Below are 19,482 nucleotides of genomic sequence, written 5' to 3'. Positions count from 1 at the left end.
CGTTGCACACGTTCTAGCAATGATTGGATTCATTTGACTGTGACGTTGGACGCGTTCAAGCATTTATTGGATTCTTGTGACTGTTACGTTGGACGCGTTCGAGCGTTGATTGGATTCTTGTTACTGTGATGATGCAAGCAGTTTTTTTTTAAAGAAACAGCTGTGGCATCTTGCAGAGACTCATCAGTGATGATGATGGAGTGAAAGTGGAAGTGTGCTGGACGTTCCAGATTTTTGGGTCCTGCTTTCCTATTTGCTATGTTTACCAGTTAATATATTACCCCTCTGGATTTCCACACTGATTCTCACTATTCTGTAACTGTAAGTGTAAGTCACTCAGTGAGTGCAATTTGCAAATGTACAGTTTCCTGTCCAATGGCCATTGGCCAATGCCTATAATTTGTATTCCGGAGATAATCTAAAATTCTAAACAGTACTATAATATAATTATATAATACTTTATAATAATACATGAATTAGATTTTTGATGAAGATGATAGTCAATTGAATAGCTCTTTGACTCTTTCAGTTTCTGTAGGTTCTTTAAGTTTTATTTAAATAAGTAATGATTTTTAAAATATGATTTATTATAGCCTAACCACTGTAACCAGTTTACAAGTCTAGGCTCAAGCCTATTTAGTTTTTTATTCAATATGAAATTGTATTATATGTATAATTGTGATAGTACTATACTATACCAGTATACCATATCATCTATGACTATGACTATGTGCATATGATTTGAAAATTGTCCATGTTCTTGTTTGTGTAATAATCTTTAAACAACTATTAAATATTGCATAATGCGGATGATAATGGTGATAATGCATTCATCAAGACTCAGAAAGGGAAAGAAATTTAACCTGTTATGACAATAATTATGAGCATTCTGTTCATTGTTGCAAGCAATTATTATATAAAAATGGATATATAAATTATGGATATTTTAAATATATATTTTAAATAAATTATGGACTATTACTCTATTATTAGTTATAAATTTATTTAATGAATTCTACAGGTAACATGGATCATCAATTAATATGATTAAAATTTTTAAGCATTAATTTTGAGCCTGCAGGCATGGAAACAATTCTAAAAAATTGGGTGGATTCTGGCTGGAATTCTAAGAATGGAAGTTCACTTATGAAAAAGCTTTCCACCCAAGGTGAAAAGCTTTCCTTTGATACAGTGCTCAGCCAGGTGACTGACTAGCTATAAATGAAAAGGTGGATCAAAAGTGGACAAACTGTTTCAATTGTATAGTATCTCAGGTTTGCTATAGAATTATTTAGATGTCTCTTGTTTGATGGATATTTTTTATTTTATTTAATGGATTTTTTAAAAAATTTCCAAGCCTTTTGTTTGTAATGATCAAGTTTAATTTAAGTACATATTTAGTTAACCAGTACTGTAGTACATAAAAGATATTTGGACGCGGGGCTTATGGCACAACCAATCACAGCTTGAAAGCATCCCCATTAACCAATCACAGCTTGAAAGCATCCCCATCAACCAATCACAGCTTGAAAGCATCCCCATCAAGTCAACCAATCACAGCTTGAAAGCATCCCCATCAACCAATCACAGCTAGAAAGCAGATAACATTACAATTCCATTAACCAATCACAGCTGGAAAGCTGAAAGGGGCTAAATCATAATCCCATCAACCAATCACAGCTGGAATTCTGGAAAGAGATAAAGATATGTAAATAATTAACTGAAAGTGTAAAGTTCCTGGCCTTTCCAAGCTTTCAGGTCCTGCTTTCCAATATGCTATGTGTACCGGTTAATTTAATATCCCTCTAGAATTCCACACTGTGGTAGAGCAAGGTCAACTATCAACTTTGACACATTTTTTGATGTTCTTGCTGGGTGACGCGCACTGTCTCTCTTTGGATCTCAATATTTTCCTGCCAGACGGCCCGGACGTAGTGTTTTGGCAATAGTATGGCGCGCAAGAGTATGATGTCACTATTTCAAGTTTTCAACCACCAAAAACAAATGCTTGGAACTAAGAAAAAGCTTACCTAATAAAAATAAAAAAATTCAAGAAGTGTCGGAATTACCCACGATGTCAGAATATACTGCGTTTACCCTACAGCCTACGCTCTACAGAGGCCAAAGCTTGTGTTCAGGGCTTTGGCTTAAATTAATCAATTTCACCCTGAGGGCTTAAACTGCTAGGTATATTATGAGAAATAATTAGATTTTCATTTATTTATTGATTCTACTCATCTACTGTAGTGTTAGACATTTTACAAATTATATTTTGTAATAAATTATAACCTGCTCTCTGGCACTCTGGCCTTTACCTTGGCAACCTGAATAATTGTTAGGTATATATATTGTCAAATAATATTGATATTGTAATTTCTTTATTCATCTCCAACGACGATTATTTATTAGATTTACTCTTCAACAGAGACTCACTGTACAAGCGTGGAAAACATCTACCTTTAGCTTACCTAGGTGCTTAGGTCTGGCGATTCAGTTGAGTAGGTAATGAACCTAGTCATTGAGATTTAAGCGAGGAAAAATATTGCATCCGCTGTCAGCCTGTCTAACATCAAATACCTACCGCTACTTACAGCGTGACCAGGCCAGAATTGAAGGAGGCAAATTTAACCTTAATAAAATTAATTGCGTGTTGTAACAAACGATGATGTTAACAGACAATACATATTATATAATGAAACTCACCATTCTTGTCGTAGTTCGCGTGGTATAGGTCGACTCCTTTCAGACAACTCGCGGTAGAGTTTGCACAAAACGTTTCCTGACCTTCGATAATTTTTACCCCAAACATATATAATTAATTGTTTGATTAATCAAATGATACTGCTATTAATAAACAGAAAGAATGCAAATTACGAAAATTCGTCAATCGTATCAGATATACTATAAATCCTCTTAACTGAACCTGGGCTATACGGTCTATACCGATTAATTAGCATATTTGATAAAAATTGAAATGAAATAATAAACTTACAATAAAATTGGTTGTATCATGCGTGGCTTGCACCTAACGACATCAAAGTAAAGATATAAGTAAAAATTGGGCAGGGTGGCCCAGCGGTTAGGTTTTGCGTTCGAGTGCCAGGCCAGTTCGCAGGCGCGTTCGTTGAAGTGTCGAATCGGTAGATTGGCGCAGAAAGGCACGAGTTCGATCCAAGCTCTGTGCGCCAGCTTCTGGTCAGAATCGGCGAGGAGGCCGGGCGGTTAAGCACAGTAGAATTGTAGCAGTGAGTTCGAGACCGCAAAATGCTGTGAAATGTGAATGTTCTGCGATGTTAATTAAGAATCGGCGATAGGCTTACGGTCTGCTAAACTCTGAAACCATTATATGGAGAAATTATTGTTTCTTTCCAAACAATAAACTATTGTAGGCATCCAGAGTTCCCATTATTAAACGAAATGTAATTTTCCGTTATCAAATAAGAATGACAGTTGAGCTTCGTTACCACGATGTCCCAAAACACATTTCTTGCAATCAACCAATGAGGTTGGCGATTATTGAATCTCGGTTTGATATGCAGGATTTACCCGATTAACGTTCCACTTGATCTGTTCCCATAAGATATCGAAGTAATCATTCATAAAGAATATAACACTGTTTATACTAATATTTCCCATATTCCTTGCAATTTTTTAAGGAACCCCAGTAGTTGACCATTTTTCACATCTTAAATAAGACTTTTGCCACTGCCTTCACATCGTTAAAATCTATCCTGGATCTCTAGGGCATGTGACGGTCGCAAAGAAATTTTCGGACGACTAGAGAATACATCTTAAAATAAATCTTACACCCTTAAATTTTAAAACTAATGAAATCTCACAGTGATTATAAAAATGCGACCTTTACCAGTGCACATCCGCGTTACGAAATGTTTGCCTTCTGATTGCGTTGACAGCTATTATGTGTTCCACGGTATTCTTAACTGCACCTCGCTTACCTCAAATCAACCCGCTATTTGGAAGCTCCTTGATTAACATCGTCTTCTTGTCCCTACGCAAAAAAAAGCCTTGTCCCAAACGCCAATTGGTCTTGCACGTTTCCTTCGAATCGAGTTTTAAATATTCCAGTATGAGCATCTACCCCATACAATGTTAGGCTGTGCAAGGTCCAGCTAGTAGTTTGGACTATTCTCTATTTTACTAATGTCGTTTTGATTGACTACATCTTATTCTCGTTTGATTTTGGCATGAAGTTTTCCCGATAAAAACAACGCAAGTAGGAAGGGTTCAGAGCGATAATAATAAAGAGGTGTGAGCGTTGAAAGGTCATGCATGGTCTGTGATTATTCTGTACATCACAGAATATGTAAGCTAAGTTCCAAACTCACTGCTCTAATCCTACTCAACTCAGCCACCGGCCACCTTATTGATATCGACCACAATTTTCACAGCTAGCTGAAGATCGAAACCTATCAGTCACCATAAGTGATGCTTTTTACAACTCAGTCGAAGACGGATAGCAATCAAATGAATTTGAATTAATCTATTCTAAACTAATTTTAGACTCATCAGCATCCGTATTGCTCGGAACGGCATATAAAAACCTAAAGATATCCAAAAACTACAGGACACATCAGCAAGAATAGGTAGACAAAGCTATGCAGGAGCATATGCTAAGTCATGAAATGAAGATCACCTTACGTACCAGACAATAAGCCCAGCAGCTATCTCAATCAATCGTCAGCTATGGAAAGATCGGGTTCCAAAGGCCGGATCTCTTGTGAATCAAGTCACGAAAAGTACAAGAATCGGCAACAGGCCATGAGCCTATTTCTTCAGTGCCGACACTTCTATTCAATTACATACAAGCAAGCAGGGTCATGAATAAAGTCTTTAGAATACACACCACACTAGAGTGAACTACAGGTCAAATGAGGAAGGGCAGAAGTTTCAGATAATAATATTATTATCAGCTCTGTACAGTTCGTTTCGTCTTTCATATCCAATCATACAATGGAAGTCCGTAGCATTAGAACAGGTGGAGCTTTAAAAGTGGCACAGAAAAATGTGATTTTGGACTTATTTGTCGGGCGAGTAAAAATAAAAACAAGAAATGACAACAGGAAATGCATACAGTAATTGATAAAGAGGTTTGCCTAAGAAGTCTCCATGGATTAAAACTCACAAGTTCAAAATATTTCATCTGTATGCTAACATATTTAGCACATATAAATCAAATTACGTGAAGATTTCAATTCGTTGCATCCCATCAATTACGCGCCTAATGGCTTGATCTTGGGTTCATCCTTCTTGGCGATGCCCGACAATAGCTTCTTGATTTCAGCAATAGCCCGGCCAGGATTCAAACCCTGCGAAAACACGAGTTTATTGCTTACTTATTACATTTAATTTACACCTTAGACAGCGCAAGCAGAGCTGAATAAATTTTTATATGCAAATGAAAATTTATAGAATTTGCTGATTTGGATAAAAAAATTCAAAATGCTCGTCATTCATCCCATAAATTGATAATTATTGCGGTATATTGAATATTAAGTAGAACAATAGAATGATTTCATAGAATATCTTACGCTACTGGTTCAGTTGAATGACATAGAAGCATAAGTTAGGTTATAATTACGACAAACATCAGCAGATATTTATGATTCTGGAGCAAAATATAAAAGCTATCTTAATTTCAACTTTCAAAAATCTATTGTTAATGTGAAAATTAAATCAAGATACTAACTATAGCAGAAAATGAAGTGAAATAAAATATTTGTGAAAATTAGTCGCTGTTGATATATTTTTGGTTATGCCCGCGCGCGCACCTTCTTCATATCCGAAAAAAATGTACTACTAGAGCAGTGAGTCCCGTAGTGGGCGGCACCGCCCCCCTGGGGGCGGTGAGGAAGAAAGGGACGGTAGGGGGCGGCAATCCGAAGTCGTAGTCAAAAATTCGAACGTTCGTTTGACGATTTGTACACAACACGTGCAGCTTAACATGACTCCCAGCAATGGGTCTTTACGTCTTCTCCTGGGTAGACGTCTCGGACAAATTTACGGCCGGACTCGCGGCCGGTCTCGACCAATTTCCCAATTCAATGACCAAGAAATATCTTCCAAACTAATGACCGTAACTCGATGAAACTTGGTACACATGTTCAATAGGACCTAACGGTGATGTTTAGCTCCTGAAAATTTTTTGAATTTCGCCTTCATTCGAGAGTTATACGGCGATACGGGCCGAAATTCGCTGTGATCAAGGAATTTCTTCCAAACTACTCAACAGATTTGAACGAAATTTCGATAATACATTCCTAACTACCTAACAGTGATGTTTAGCTCGCGAATTTTGTTTGTTTTGACTCCGTTCGCGAATTTTTTAATTTCACCTTCATTCGTGATTCCCACACTCACCATTCCAACAAAAAAAAGAATTGATTTTATTAATTAAAAACAGGGAATGGTTTCATGTCAATGATCAGGGCCCCGACCTTAACGGGTTCAAGACATGAAGGAACGAACGCCAGCGCTCTGAAGAGCCCTCCTGATCACATCGATCAGAGTCGAGTGTCTTGGATGTCGCCCAGCGCTGTACTTACAAGAAAGGCCATGCAGCCCTCGTGCATCCATACGCTTTCCGCACCGACAAGTGTGGGGTTCGCATATATTTGCGCCAACTCGAAGAGCAATTGAGACGCGGAAGGAGTCAGGATCTAGAAGTGTTCCAAGAGCATCCGAAGGAATAGCGTGAAGCCACTAACACAGCTTGTTCAAGAGATTCGCGCTCGAAGCTGACATTGGTGATGGTCGAGAGGGCAGAAACCAACACCTCATCGAACCGCTCCAAATCACCCACCCGCGTATTCGTGATTTAAACAGCAATACGTTCATAAATTCGCAGTGATCAAGAAATTTCTTCTAAACTACGGAACAGATTTGAACGAAACTTAGTATATAAATACCTGACCTCAGCAACGGTGATATTTAGCTCGTGACAACATCACCGTTGGGAGGTTAGGTATTTATATATAATGTTTCGTTAAAATAGTTTAGAAGAAAATTTTTCATCATCGCGAATTTAAGCGACAAAGTACCCGGCGATACGGGCCGAATGGAATTGTGAAATCACAAATGACGATGAAATAAAAAATAAAAAACAAAATAAAAAAACTAACAAACGAAGGCAAAATCGAAAAAATTTTCATGAGCTAAAAACAGTGTTTTGTAGTTAGTAATGTATATTCAACATTTCGTTCGAATCTGTTCGGTAGTTTGGAAGAAATTCTTTGACCACTGCGAATTTCGGTCTGTATTGCCATATAACTTACGAATGAAGGTGAAATTTAAAAAAATTTCATGAGCTAGACATCATCGTTAGGTCCTAATCACCTAATGGATAGTACGTGTTCCAAATTTCATCGAGCTGCATTCATTAATTTGGGAGATATTCCTTGACAATTGAATTTAGAGATTGGCCTTGAGATCGGCCGCAAGACCGGCCGTAAATTTTTCCGAGACGCCCTGGGTTACTAGGAAACCCTGGGGTTTAAACTGCTAAAAAGTATATTGGTTTACTATATGGGGTTCTATTTGTGAAATACACATTTGTGTTTAACCTTTATTTTTTAAAATTGCAGCGTGCTAAATATCAAGAAAGAGGCGTTTGTTTTTTTATGTGCCTGTGAGGGAGCGCTAGAAATTCACTAGGGAGCCAAAGGGAGCACCATCATGAAAAAGTTTGGGAACCACTGTTCTAGAGTAACTCTCAACCCATTGTGGTTTTATACATTAATCTTTGTCAAAGCTATTCGTAATAAAGGCCCAGGGCAGTAATATCAAAATTAGTTGAGTTTTTTTATACATATTTAAAAATAATACCTAACGAGTTGAGAAATCGAAACTATTTCGACTTCTAACCAATCACTGACAGCTTCTCCATTCTAAACCCACTAATTACAAAAACATAAATCGGCCAGCAGATGATTTATACTTCTATATGTACCTTAGGGCATGTCTTGGTGCAGTTCATGATGGTGTGGCAGCGGTAGACGGAGAATGGATCACGCAGTTTATCCAGCCTCTCCTTGGTGTGCTCGTCCCTGGAGTCGATGATCCACCGATAAGCCTGCATCAGCACAGCAGGCCCCAGGTATTTGTCTCCGTTCCACCAGTATGAAGGGCACGAGGTGCTGCAGCACGCGCACAAAATGCACTCATAAAGCCCGTCCTGCTCATAAAAATGTTACATAGTCACGTCAGGAGGAAGGTAACTGCTAAGTGTTAAGGTCCTTTGATCGACAGTACAAATCTCGAAGAAAATTTGTCTGGTGGCGTATTTAGCTAGGCGCAATCGATTTTTCTGGTGGTGCTAAACTAAATGAGCAGAAAGGTGCATTTTTATTTCATGGCTGCCATGATTGTCATGTCGTCTAATACACACGGTAACATCAAACAAGCAGTCACACATTGGCTGATGTGCTTCTGCACATGCTTGCATGTATTTTTGTAAGTACCTATGTAAAAGCTTGTATTTTAATGTTCTTTTTTCTATTTTTAAAGGTTCTAATGCTTAGTTTTCCATATTGTAAGTGTTTTATAAGTGACTGGTTCACTATTACAATTTCGTGTAATATACACATCTGAACTATTGTATGATTCAACTATGGGATTTTTAGTTTCGAGGAACAAAATCGATGAACTCAACTTGGAAGAATTGACTTCATACTCAGATAGAGCTCTATTTGCAGGCAATAATATATGCTTCACAGTCAACATTATCTGGAATGTACAATGAGAAACACAAATGGCACTCAACATGAAGTGCAGCTTAGATTGAACTAAATAATTAAAATATGATTTAATGACGTACAAGTAAAGTTGTATTAACAATTTACAAAAATTATTCAAATGCAACAAATGAAAGGAGGTGTGATTGCTCGTGGATGTAGCATCTTTCTGATAACCTATTCATCTGTTTGAGAGCATTTCCAGAACCCTCGTCAAATTGTGTAGGTATATTTTCATGTAACCTCGGTAGGATTGTAAAACTATGCAGTCTGGCAAGGTTTAAAGCCTTAAACATAGTGGTAAATCAGGGAGACCTTTAGCCTCTCCTTCAAGTTAAATTTTAAGTCTTATGAGTAGACCAGCAAAGTATCATGGATACCACATACCAGTATCATCCTACATAAGATATTGGTTTAAATCTTTACTAAATGAGAAAATTAAAAATGATCCGATTCTATGAATTCACACTAGTTTGCCACTATGGCCTTAAACCATGATTAAACACACAAGTTTTTGGCGGTCGTCAGTGGACTGAAGGTACTACTGCTTATCGCCTGGCTTTTCACCTAAACTCGATAGGATTATATCATTGGAAAACTATGCAGTCTGTCAAGGCTTAAACCATGATTAAACACACAAGTTTTTGTCGGTCGTCAAGGGACTGAAGGTACTACTGCTTATCGCCTGGCTTTTCACCTAAACTCGGTAGGATTATATCATTGGAAAACTATGCAGTCAGTCAAGGCTTAAACCATGATTAAACACACAAGTTTTTGGCGGTCGTCAGTGGACTGGAGGTACTGCTTATCGCCTGGCTTGAGTCCGTCGTCGCGCTGCAGCCAGGGCTGGATACTACGGTACTGGTCGTAGAAGTTGTTCATGTCTGGCACCAGGTCCTTAATGACATACATGTGAGGCAGAGGGTACACCTTGGTCGTCTTGCTCAGGTTCGTGTCTATTTTGCTGCAGGAATAGAACAGAACATAAAGTTTTCGAAATTAATTAAAGATTAACTGAATGCATACTAAAGTAAGTTGTGGAATGCAAATGATATAATAATGGCAGATTCAATGTTCATCGGAGCAATTTAATAAGGCAATGTTGTTACGTGTGAATCAACATAACAATGATCATTCAATAATGACATTCTACAAACATAGGGGATTCTTTGATGATATTATTATTCTCTAATTTGGAATTTCTGAGAATAATTGAATTATAGAGAAAATTATCAACAATCCAATCATAAATGCATAACTTCTCAATAAATTTTGATATATAAATTGAACCCTAGTTATAGCGGGGGGGGGGGTAATTCATATGGGTTATTGTACAGATGGGAAGTCATTCTCATCTAATGCAAATGGAGTGTGAGATCACAAGAAGCTCCACTAAAGAGAGTGACCTAGTACCTGATACATGCCAGGGTGTTGACTCCACCAATGTTCATGGAGCAAGAACCACAAATGCCTTCCCTACAGGAGCGCCGCAGGGTTAGGGTAGGATCAATCTCATTCTTTATCTTCAGTAGAGCATCCAGCATCATAGGCCCACAGCTATAATAGAAAATAAATAATGTAAATAAACTTGCTATACAATGGCTCAAAGGGAAAGAATGCAAAATTATCAAGCAAGTCTGCACTTTATTCTTCAAATGGCAGTATCACAGATTGTTAATTATCTATAGTTTTGATACTTATCAAGACTATGGATGAGAGACACAAAACATGATTAAATAGAAGTATTGCTGAGAAGATTGCATAATTAAAAAACAAAGCATGATATAGGTATTGATTTCAGACTTCAATGTCACAACCAAGTTGAGAAGGATATGATTTTTAGGATAATTAACCACTGTGGATATGAAAGCTCCTGAGGAAAAATAGGGAGTCAATAGCATATGAAATTTACCAAACATATATAAAATTGGTACAACACTAGCAGAAGTGAAAATTTCAATAATGAACTTACGTGTTCAGATCAACTTCATAGGTTTGCATACGAGGCTTATCACCAGGAGTCTCAGGGTTCCAGCGGTACACAGAAATGCTCTTAATTCTTTTCTCTGGCACGGCTTCTGCAGCTGCAGAGGCACTCATCACACGGCACATGATGCCGGAGGCAGCAGCTGCAACTCCCACATGGTGGATCTAGAAATATAAAATTCCAAGTCTATTTGATACTGGACAAAAATTCATTTTAGAGAATGAATTGAATGATTAAAATCAACCTAATTGCATCATAAACATATTTTGAAAGATCTGATAGGCATGGATAAATACGGTACCAATGTTTCGAAAAATCTATATGCATAAATAATGCAGTATAACAAATTTTTAACTTATGTTGCAATAAGTATATACTTAGCAAAAAATGTACTCCTCTACTTCAATACTAGCTAGAGCTTTTCCATCATTTTATGAGCCATGAGATTAATGACAGATGAATAAAATGCAAAATAATTGGTAACAAAAATGCAAAATCAGCCTGGATTGGTTGGCAAGAATCTAAATAGATTAAAAATATATAACTATAGAGCAGCAGGCATTGAATATAGTAACCTTCCAAGCCATAACTAAAGCTTTCCCACCACTTATAGAGCTGCAACTGCACGATTCCACAAGATTTCACTTTTACTATTTTTTACTGAAGAAATTTAGTAAGGGCCTTAGGAAACGGTAAAATTAGCTGGATGAACAGGTGGCTTCTGTCCAATTTTCCAGTTGATACATAGAAAATATCTACCTTCTGAGTCAACTAGAGCTTCACTGCCATTTTTGGAGCTTTTGGATTTGCAGTAATTGCAATAATTTCAAAGTAATTTCTAGAATGCAATAATTTCAATCCAAATGTGTTGGCAAGATTTTCTGAAGGCATAAATTTTGCTGCTGATGTGTCCCTAAAGATATTTTGATATTTACCCACTTTCTGCATCATTCCACATGTTACTTTTGAAAATTTATAGTCACAATAGGTTGCTTTTCTTATTTTGTATTGTAGAAAATAGGAAAATGCCATAGCCTATAGGGATCAAATTGTTAACTAAAGTACATCGTAATAACTCCCAACCCTGTTGTGGGGCTGCATTAAACTAGTCATCAGAGGCTCCTGCAAACCATGAAAGGAGAAATAAGTACACAATTAAGCACCCAGATTCCAAAATTATAAATAAATCTGACACTAATAAGATGCAACATTCTAGTATCATATAGGAAATTTCTAATATTGGACAGTAATTAATAAATTCATAGTGGCAGAGCAGACTTTTTTTTAGACTATTCATAAAGTTCATTTTAGACCCGTCTGCAGAGAGTGATGAAGGTTTGAAGATCTTTGGAGACACATTGGCAGCAAAATTTCTGTCAACTTAAGATCTTGGCGACACATTTGCAACCTTCTCGAACCTTTGGCGACAATTTTCTCTAATCTTCAGCAAGGCAGAGCAGAAAAGAGTACACCGAAACACCACTGGCTACAGTGCAATTGTAAAATAAAATGAAAAATTCTTCAGTGACCTTATTTCATTTATTGTTTCACTTTAAATGCTTTACTAACACATTTTCTAGCATAATTGTACAAGTTTACTCTACTTCCTAGCACTGCCACACAACCAAGGATCTCAGACTCTTGGTTGCATTGTTTACATTACATCACAATGCGTGAGAGGCGCTTTGAAGTTTGAAGGGTTCAATTGTACTGTCTTCTCTTCCTTGCATGTAGATATATACATACTAGTGTAGGCTGGCAGAATTTCTTCTCTTAAACAAGTTTTGTTAAAGACCAGAGAATTAGTTTTATTTATTAACTTCTTGTAAGTTTTTTCAATAAGTCTTTTTCAATTTTCAATAAGTATATGCATACATACATAGATGAATAGATACATATATACTTCATTGAAGACCAGAGAATTCATTTTTTTTTGGAAATTTTCTTATTAGTGTTTTCAAGATCAAACCATATTTTTCATTTGCACTTTGCACTTTCAACTTGATAATGAATGATTGATACATTTGAAACGTTAAAGAAATAAAAATGTCCATCAGTTTGCTGATTTTCGATTTACCAGTGCAAACAAAAAATATTGTTTGATCTATTGAAAAAACTAATAAGAAAATTGTTGATAAAACAAATTCTCTGGTCTTCAATGAAACCTGCTTAGAGAAACAAATTTTGCCAACCTATACTAATAGATACATACATATATAGATAGATACAGTCTACAGACATACGTGGGAGACATTACATAGCACTGTGTGACCTCTGCTTGTTTCCCGCCCTTTTGTGATCAAGCCAGTCACACGGCAGTCAGTTGTACCACACCACGCCGATGGTATGCACTAAGCATACCACAGTTGTATTCTTATATGGTATGGTATGTATACACCACTGATGGTATGATATTAGGATGGTATTCTAAACCTTCAATTGTTCCAAAATTTCTACAGCTGCTTGCCTACCATCAACCGGGGCTACTCGGGACAGTTTTGAGCGTTTTTTTGTTAATAACTGTTAATAACTTCTTATGATTAAACATTTCATAAACAAGTTTAGGCTCATTTTATAGCTCTTTGCGAGGGCTATCAAATGGCATTGTCAAAAAAATTCCATATGCTATTCGTAAGGTGCCAGAAGCAAAAAAAAAGTGTCCCGAGTAGCCCCGTGACACTTGCAATAAAACTTTTGAAGCATGCAGAGTGTACTCAACTACTCATCCATTACTAACGTCTAACAGTACTCTGAAGTCCTCCTCTTTCATTGTAGATGATGTAGAGGTAGAATAAATGACATTTTCAGTGATTTTACCTTGTTTTTTTTTTCTTTATTGATACAGGGTGTTTCAGAATTAAGTAACCCTTTTAATTTGTTAATAAATAAAAAACTAAGAACGTTATGAAGTTGAAACTTGTTTTATTTAAAAGAAGAACATTTTCATGGTAATATTGTATCATAGTTACGTCATTATCCTGTATAGCTTGCTAAATTTGTGCTTAATTATCAAGCCTTAAATTTTCATCATGATTCACTACAGCAAAGAAGAAAGAACGAAAATTATCGCTACAGTCAATAACGATGTCAATAACAGAAGTTCAACGTGATTACAGGATCCATTTCAAAACAAGGATCCTTCAAAAAACACATTTAAATATCTTTATCAAAAATTTGCGGATATCAAAAATTTGCACTCTCGTCAGAAACACTAATGAAGGTTATGAAAGCAACGAAGAGAAGAGCCCTATTTTGTCAAAACAATTGTGGTCAGTGGTGGGCATTTAAAAGATATTATATTTGAAAACTAGGATACAATATTACCATAAAAATGTTCTTCTTTTAAATAAAACAAGTTTCAACTTCATAACGTTCTTAGTTTTTTTATTTATTAACAAATTAAAAGGGTTACTTAATTCTGAAACACCCTGTATTACCATAAACATTAATTACGGTCAAGTGGGGTGACTTCAGCTGTGTTTTTTATTTTGTTTTGCAAACAAAAACGGGGTCGTAAACGCTCAAAGTTATCCCTTGTGACGGCCTTGTCAACTTCAACCACAGGCCACAGTACCGTACTACTCGTACTGGCAGAACCACGGGGCACGGGCCACGGCACAGACTTCCTATAATCAATCAATAGCACAAATTTAAGCGATCTAACATATACTGTAGAGTAAAATACATATTTACACATGTAACTCACCAATCCATGTTGCATAGCCTTACTACACAGCATTTTCTTTTAAATAATAGCTAACTATTTTAAGTAATTCCCAACGCAGTGAACGCACTACGTTACATAACAGCTGAGCATCCCAGTGCCGAATTTTTCTGTCGGTATCGGAATGGAATAACGCGGATTCTGTCAGCGACAAAATGTATTTATTACAATATTCATAAAAATGTTTGTTATGTAACCACCAGAATTTCTGAAAGCTAAGGAAATATGAAGGTAAAATTCTGTTAAATATAAATTTTTAGGTGAAATTCTGCATGAAAGGCACATTCCGTTTTTTTTTATTATCAAGCAGGACAAACATTAGAATAGGTAGGCGTACAACAGAGGTCATTAAACAAAATTTTTCTTCTTCAAGTTATCGACTATTTAAACTGCACGTTGTTTTGATTGTTGAAGTGAATTCTTTATTCCCCTTTGGACGGTGGGTCTCCCATCGTTTCCATCGGACTTTGAGTGTGGGAAAAATGTCGCACCGTGACCTAGGTGCGAGTTGCCGGGTTGTGAACTGCCGGCTGACGCGATTTTGACAATATTATTTGCCGCCTTCCAGACTAGTGTAGCAAATTTTTAACGAAAATGAGTTAAATACAATAAAACACTGACAAGTGCATCAGATTCTTTAGCTTGTTGAAGTAGGATACTCTCAGCTGGGACGAAGAAAAAATGGGCTTGGTCAATTGCTACGATGTGTACTTTAGAGGAGAATATTTAATAAGAAAATATTATAAAATAGCTACGTAATTAGATTAAAGTACCCTGTTTAAATTGAATTCCGAACTCAATATATATTATTTTGATGAAATTCTGGATTAATTTTCTTAATTGACGCCCATAAAATCTATCAGGGCAAAAGCAGTTGAAGCTATCATATTTTACATGCTTTGAATTTTCTCAACCATTACGATAAAATCCCATTTTCTTCTAAAATGTCAGATAATAATGAGGTAAATGAAATTCTCAATAAGAACTGTAGGTGAACGTTCAATCGGAATTGTGTATGGTAACATTCTATCGTGTGCGTACTGTGAATCGCAATGCTTCGTTGGATCGCATATATAGATAACCTATACTTATATTATCAGCCTGCTTATATCGCAAGTTCACAAGAAATTTAAAAGCAAAGAAAACACCAAGCTAAATCACCATATCGATATTGAAAACGTCTCGGAGTCCAGCTCCATCATCAGTTCGAAAAACTAAAAATTAAAAATGAGCTCCTGTTTTTTCCCCGATATAATGTTAGGTCTTGCTTAGGTTTTATGTCTGTCTTAGAATTTGGCTGTAATAATTTGATTTTATTCATTTTAGTTTTTCGAACTGATGATGGAGCTGGACTCCGAAACGTTTTCAATATCGATATGGCGAATTTGCTTGGTGTTTTCTTTGCTTTTAAATCCCTTGTAAATAACCTGTAATTCATTGACCACCTGACTATTAGCGCATTTTCTCATTTATGGAAGAAATACACTATTGTGCTCGTCATGTCCGTCTCTCCGTGACTTCACGTTTTCGTCGACGAGAAAATGCGCTCTCTATCACTCACTGCAGTGAGTACCGAGTTATATTTTTTTGCGAATTATACGTTTTTCCAAAATTACTTATGAGCCTTTAAAACCTCCATAAGTATTCTAATAACAATTGTAGTTAGACTAACCATTGATAAAGCTTACAATACACAACCAAAAATATATTTAATGGACATTCTGCGCTCCAATGCTTGCAGAGAAAAAAATGCCACTACTTCACATGGATAAGATGCCGCATTGACGCCACACAGAAAAATACTAATGAGAAATATTTGGGTCATAATTCAACGTGCAGAAGTGAACTCCCTATAGACGTGTGACCCACGTTACCTTAAATGAGAGGACGAAGGGACCCGGGGCAGGTACCAATAATTAGACTGAGGAAGGGCGTCGTCGCCAAGGCGGGTGTGCACTGAACGAAAAGTCACTCAAGTATTGCGAGGATGACGTACGACACGCTCACGCACCTTGCAACTTTCGGCCAGCAGCTGCATTTGTCATTATATATAACAATAACTTTTACGTGTTTTTTTCACAATAATGACGAGTAACCTGGAATAAATTACGATGAAGTCGTAGAAGAGTCTAAAAACATGAAATAAGTATCATAGAGCTGAAACGCAGCAGCATTTCATCCAGTACTGAATCTTCATGTGTTATCTTAATGAATATTTGATAGCCCTTGATTGAGGAAGGAAGCCTCAGGAACGGGTGAATGTTAGTCGCCTGATCAAGTGGTGATTGTGTGTGCCCAGGAGAGGAGAACCAAGCAGTAGTGATCAGCAAAGACGTGACCACACCCAGACGAACGAACCGTGTCACCGGCAGGCGCTCTCCTCATGCACCTGTTGTCGGGCCGGTCTCGGTCTGGCAGCGCCACAGTAATAAGATCCACTTTAAATGTGACCGTGGCACTAGCCGATTTGCGTGGCTACGTGTGGCAGACGACCGATTTGAATGACCTGTTACTATCGTTAAGTCGGCAATGATAGCTCGAGTGCATCAAACGTCACAAGCTGGCTGAAATTCAGAACATTAGTGAAATATTGTTCTCATCATCCTTGAAAAATACTTTCCATTCAAGGGATACCATCAGGTTTCTAGGCGACCAGGGCATTCAATATATATTACTATATACTATTAATTGATATTTATTAATTAGCTATACCGGGTACAACTACTTTGGGTGATTTCCTATTAATCATGCCTCGATCCGTATTCGTTTTTGATTGGTACGTATTTTAGATTACAGTGGAATCAAACATTGAACACGACATATTGTCAAAAATATTTTCTCTATAATTTTGTTGAATTCTAGATTGTAGATAGGGAATATATTGAAGATTGCATGAGAACCAGATAAAAATTTTCGGTTTATTTTATGTTAAACAAGTGGACCCGAGAAATCTACGCCGAATTTTTAATGTTGTGCATAAACAATAGGTTAATTTCAAAGCCGCTTCAATTGGTTAAGAGCACATGCATTGGAGTAGTGAGTTAATTGTAGCTTCGAGCCCATCTATCTGTAACAATTCTGCTATGTCTAGAACCGGCGACTGGCCATATTTTGTCTTATCTTACATGGCAACTCCACTAAATATACTAAAGCCATCACAAAAATTGAGCCCGCTGAAATTGAATAATACGTTTTTTTAATCGCATCAAAATGCTGTTGGGTTTTTGTGCATTATACTTCCTTGTCAGTTCCATTAATTAGTGCCAAATAACAGCGATCATTTTCTACTACTCGGTACACTGGAGGGTAAAATAAATCGTGTCGGTTAAAACATGATATATATTATCTAAAGCTATAGTTGCTGTGATGATCGCTGAATTGCAACAGGGACCAATTTAATTTGCCATCATTGACTGTATTTTATGACCGACTCTGCAAAACTGAAGAAGAAACTTGTTCGAACGGCTGTGAAGGCGAACTCTCTTTGTACGAATGCACTATTATTTATCATATAAACATTATTCCATCTGTAATGTTCAACAATAGATCACGATTGTTTTGTACTGAAGATAGCTACTATTCATAATGTAGCAATGAAACCACTATCGTATTCATATTTATTCAATAATTAACTCTCTCTACGATTGATTACAGAAAGTACTTCTGTTGGGACGCATATGGAGATACCACACGTGCTACAAACAATGATATAATCCTATTCATCCGTGAAGAAGATGCTGATGCGTGGAAGACGAGTAGGTAAGTTGGTTTACAGTTCAAACCCCGACTAAAGGTGGCGTGTTGGAGTCACTTGCTCGTATCGGTATTTCCTCAACCCGCTGAACTGCCGCCCAGAAGTTACGAGCAGGATGCAGTCACCGGAAAGTTCGCTACCGTTTCCATATTTCTTTAGCAGGCGGTGATGGTCGTGAGCCACTCAGTGGAAGGCCGACCGACGTCTGGCAGCGATTCTGCCACGCGCCGCTGACTCGAAACCCGCGAGTCTCTGTCTTTCACGTACATATGAGAATAGTTTCGTTGGGGGAAATGTCACAACTATGTGAGAACATATAAACTTAGCTTCGAAAAATATTTCAGAGAGACAGTTCCACTCATTAAAGTTTGCAGACAAACATAAATTCTATTCTTATCCCAACGCAACCGGCAACTGCTGTGAAGAGCAACGCGAAGGGAGGGTTGCCCACTTACTTGCTTCCTTCCTCTGCTCCCAACCGTCACCGTTCCGCTCAGTGGCTCCAACGCAATCGTCTTTCATTGACTAGCGCCTAACATGCAAACATACACCGCAAATATGATCGCGTTACGATGACATCCAATTTGAACAGGGATATTTTTCATCGATACTTGATACCTAAGATTTCGCTCATTCTGTAAGACGAGCTCGAAAATGATATTAAATTGGGATTAAATGGTATTGTGAAACTGTGCAATTAGAGTGCCTTCTGCAGCGCATCGAGTAGCAACACTTGACGCAGCTATGATGAGATCAGAAAACTGTAGTTCTTATGTCTAAAGATAGAAACACGTGAATTAAAATCAGTTCATAAGAGTTAAATTAGTGATAACGAAATCGAATCAATAGGATCTAACGAGTATTTTATTAAGAATAGCATATTGATTATAAAAATCAGTAAAGCGTGGTTGAAAAATAAACAATAGAAAAAAGTCTTTTCACTCGAGGTCGAAGCATTATTGAAAACCAAAAATTACATCTAAGATTCATTTTATTCAAAATACGCATGAGTAAAAAGGAGTCCGTGCAAATGAAAACAATAATTATGCGCAAATCATGTATAACTAAGCGTAGATCTTCTAGAAATGGCCACACAGAAAATTCGTCTTTAGATATATAAATTATTATAGCAAGGTATTTAGCTAGCATATACACAACTACAGATTATTGGCCTATTAAGCCTGTTCTGGAAGCAGCAGTTGCCACCATGTACGATCGTTCCTCATATCTCCGCACGGCGTTTTCAGGAGTGCAAGGGTCCTGTTGA

General features: G+C 37.1%; 1 protein-coding gene across 1 annotated transcript; it reads right to left on the bottom strand.

Annotated features, from left to right (window-relative positions):
• Window positions 1-4,902: 4,902 nt before the first annotated feature.
• On the bottom strand, window positions 4,903-14,578 carry LOC108669196 (succinate dehydrogenase [ubiquinone] iron-sulfur subunit, mitochondrial). The gene is made up of 6 exons (XM_018156499.2): window positions 14,444-14,578; window positions 10,723-10,901; window positions 10,164-10,307; window positions 9,519-9,714; window positions 7,967-8,191; window positions 4,903-5,327 (listed from the first exon to the last, which is right to left on the bottom strand). Exons 1-6 carry the CDS (start codon window positions 14,474-14,476, stop codon window positions 5,232-5,234), a joined length of 873 nt encoding a protein of 290 aa, XP_018011988.1. The 5' UTR covers window positions 14,477-14,578; the 3' UTR covers window positions 4,903-5,231.
• Between the last annotated feature and the right edge of the window lie 4,904 nt (window positions 14,579-19,482).

Source organism: Hyalella azteca, unplaced genomic scaffold, assembly GCF_000764305.2.
Source record: "Hyalella azteca isolate HAZT.00-mixed unplaced genomic scaffold, Hazt_2.0.2 contig16646, whole genome shotgun sequence".
In the NCBI taxonomy this organism is placed as follows: domain Eukaryota; kingdom Metazoa; phylum Arthropoda; class Malacostraca; order Amphipoda; family Hyalellidae; genus Hyalella; species Hyalella azteca.
Note: the sequence above shows the minus strand (reverse complement) of the source record. Positions and strands in the feature narration are given on the sequence as shown.

Bases quoted from the DNA above. Each gene is read 5' to 3' on its own strand.
- LOC108669196 (XM_018156499.2), bottom strand. From the start codon at position 14,476: ATGCTGTGTAGTAAGGCTATGCAACATGGATTG. The intron at 10,902-14,443 runs GTGAGTTACATG...TTATATTTCTAG, and splicing joins AGGCTATGCAACATGGATTG to ATCCACCATGTGGGAGTTGC. The intron at 10,308-10,722 runs GTAAGTTCATTA...TTTCTATTATAG, and splicing joins TATGAAGTTGATCTGAACAC to CTGTGGGCCTATGATGCTGG.